The sequence below is a fragment of the Neopelma chrysocephalum genome, unplaced genomic scaffold (assembly GCF_003984885.1).
Source record: "Neopelma chrysocephalum unplaced genomic scaffold, ASM398488v2 Primary Assembly neopelma1_208, whole genome shotgun sequence".
NCBI lineage: Eukaryota > Metazoa > Chordata > Aves > Passeriformes > Pipridae > Neopelma > Neopelma chrysocephalum.
Window position 1 is genome coordinate 18,307 of NW_020897870.1, and position 2,333 is coordinate 20,639.

A 2,333-nucleotide genomic window follows, 5' to 3' on the forward strand; every position below is an offset into this window, starting at 1 on the left:
CCCCATGGACACCATTCCAACCCCTGGCACTCCTTGTTGTCCCCATGGAGACGATTCCCAGCAATCCGTGGGATCCCCTTTTTCCTGGTGCCTCCCAAGGCTGAGAGCTCTCAGGGCGCGTCATTCCCGAGGGTCCCATCCATCCAAATCCCAGCAGGGATCCAGGGATGACCTGGCCCTGTCCATGTGACCTCCTGGGCGGTCATTCCTTGGATCCTGGCGAGGTCTGGATGTGTTCCACCTTCCCCTCTGGTTTTCCCCAGGTACGAGCACAATAAAACCGGGAGCATCCTGATCAACAGCCTCTGCTTATCCAACGGAGGTGAGGATCGCCCGGAAAGGCGGGATAGGGATCCGTGGGGATTGGGATCCCTGGGATGGGGTGGCCTTCCCATCTCCCTCGCCTGAATCCCAAGGGAAGGGCAATTAAGGTGCCGTGATTAGGAATCCAGTCCTGGCTCCCTGTCCCACATTCCACGGCCCCACAAGGACGGGGAGGGACCGGGAAATGGGAAGCAAAGCACTTATGGATTTACAGCTCTGTTTTCCCGCCTCCTTCCAGGGATTTTTCCGGAAACAAACCACCCCAGGTTCATCCAGAAGGTGAGCTGCTCCCTTCTCTGTCCGGCCTGACTCCTGATATCCCAAATAAACACCCCTTGGAGCGCTGGTGTCCCACCTGGAGACCTCGTGGGTGTCCCCGGGGTCGGGGATTTGCGGGAAAAGCTCTCCATGGAGACAGGATTGATCCGTGTGTCCCATCTCCTGTTTTCCTTGCTCCCCAGCTCCTCCAGAATGGGGGTTTGCTGTCCCCCCTCCTCCTGCGCCTGATGAACTTCTTCTTCTTCTCCAGAGGGTGAGCTGGGAACCGTCCACGGGGATGGGAGCCGAGCAGGGAAGCGGGAATTCGAAGGAATTCCTGGCTGAGAGGGTGGGGAGGGGCTGGGATGGATTTCCCAGAGAAGCTGTGGCTGCCCCTGGATCCCTGGAAGTGTCCAAGGCCAGGTTGGAGCAACCTGGGATAGTGGGAGGTGTCCCTGCCCATGAACTGGATGATCCTTAAGGTCTTTTCCAAGCCAAACCATTCCATGATTCCATGAATTAGCAGGTGAGGGGATTCCCTGGCTCCATCCCAGGAGAGATTTTCCTCTGGATTTGAACCTTGACCTTCCAGGCCATTCCCTCTTCGGGGGAGAGGGCCAATAATAAACCACCACATGGCTTTTCCCTGCTTTCCTTCTCTCCCACAAGAACCGGAATTCCACATTCCAGAGGCAACAAAACCCCACCCACGCCCTGCCTTTGGCTCACAATCAGATTTAGGGATTTTTCCCCCAAAAAGCCCTCTCCAAACTCCCTTTTTTTTCCAGTCTTGGAGCAGTTTTTGGGCCCCACACGCAACCCTCGCAGGCGGAATTCTGGGATATGTGGACGGCGGTGCGGAATAACGACGGGAATCTCGTCATGGACAGGTAGGTCACCGGGAATTCCTGCAGGGGATCAGTTGGACACCTGCTCTGAGATTCCCAGAGCTCATCCAGGGGCTCTCCAGAGCCTCCAGCTGCTTCTGTTGGAGCCTGGGATCATCTTCATCCCCCAAAAAAAAGAGCTGGGGTGTGATGTGGGAGCAGGATTTCCCACTGGGATGATGCAGGGCAGGGAAATAAAGTTTGGAATTGGATCTGAGCCTGCAGCGATCCCATGTGGGAATTTTTTCGTCTTTGGAAGTCAAGGGCTTGGATTTGGGGGGTTGTTCAAGGACTGGAGATAAATCTGTGGCAGGTGAACAGATCCCTTGGAATTGTCCCAGGAGAGCTTTGCCTCTGGATTTGAATGACCTCGATCTTCTGGGCCATTCCCAGAAGTCCCAGTGCCAAATCTCCGGTTTGGGAGTTTGGGAAGGTCCTGTTTGCTCCAGTTTGGGAGTTTTGGAAGGACCCGTTTGCTCCAGTTTGGGAAGGTCCTTTTTGCTCCAGTTTGGGAGTTTGGGAAGGTCCTGTTTGCTCCAGTTCGGGGAGTTTGGGAAGGTCCTGTTTGCTCCAGTTTGGGGAGTTTGGGAAGGTCCTGTTTGCTCCAGTTTGGGAGTTTGGGAAGGTCCTGTTTGCTCCAGTTTGAGAGTTTTGGAAGGACCTGTTTGCTCCAGTTTGGGGAATTTTGGAAGGTCCTGTTTGCTCCAATTTGGAAGTTTAGGAAGGTCCTGTTTGCTCCAGTTTGGAAGTTTGGGAAGGTCCTGTTTGCTCCAGTTTGGGAAGGACCCATTTGCTCCAGTTTGAGAGTTTGGGAAGGTCCTGTTTGCTCCAGTTTGGGGAGTTTGGGAAGATCCTGTTTGCTCC

The 2,333-nt window shown here is 54.7% G+C and overlaps 1 protein-coding gene across 2 annotated transcripts in view; it reads left to right on the forward strand.

Moving 5' to 3' along the window:
- The window catches only part of MEST, a 7,834-nt gene that overhangs the window by 3,660 nt on the left and 1,841 nt on the right, over positions 1 to 2,333 (forward strand). For both annotated transcript variants that reach the window (XM_027703108.1, XM_027703110.1), the window contains exons 6-9: positions 264 to 322; positions 563 to 603; positions 786 to 856; positions 1,371 to 1,472. In XM_027703108.1, the coding sequence (XP_027558909.1) occupies positions 264 to 322; positions 563 to 603; positions 786 to 856; positions 1,371 to 1,472 (273 nt within the window). The remainder of the gene's footprint in view (positions 1 to 263; positions 323 to 562; positions 604 to 785; positions 857 to 1,370; positions 1,473 to 2,333) is intronic.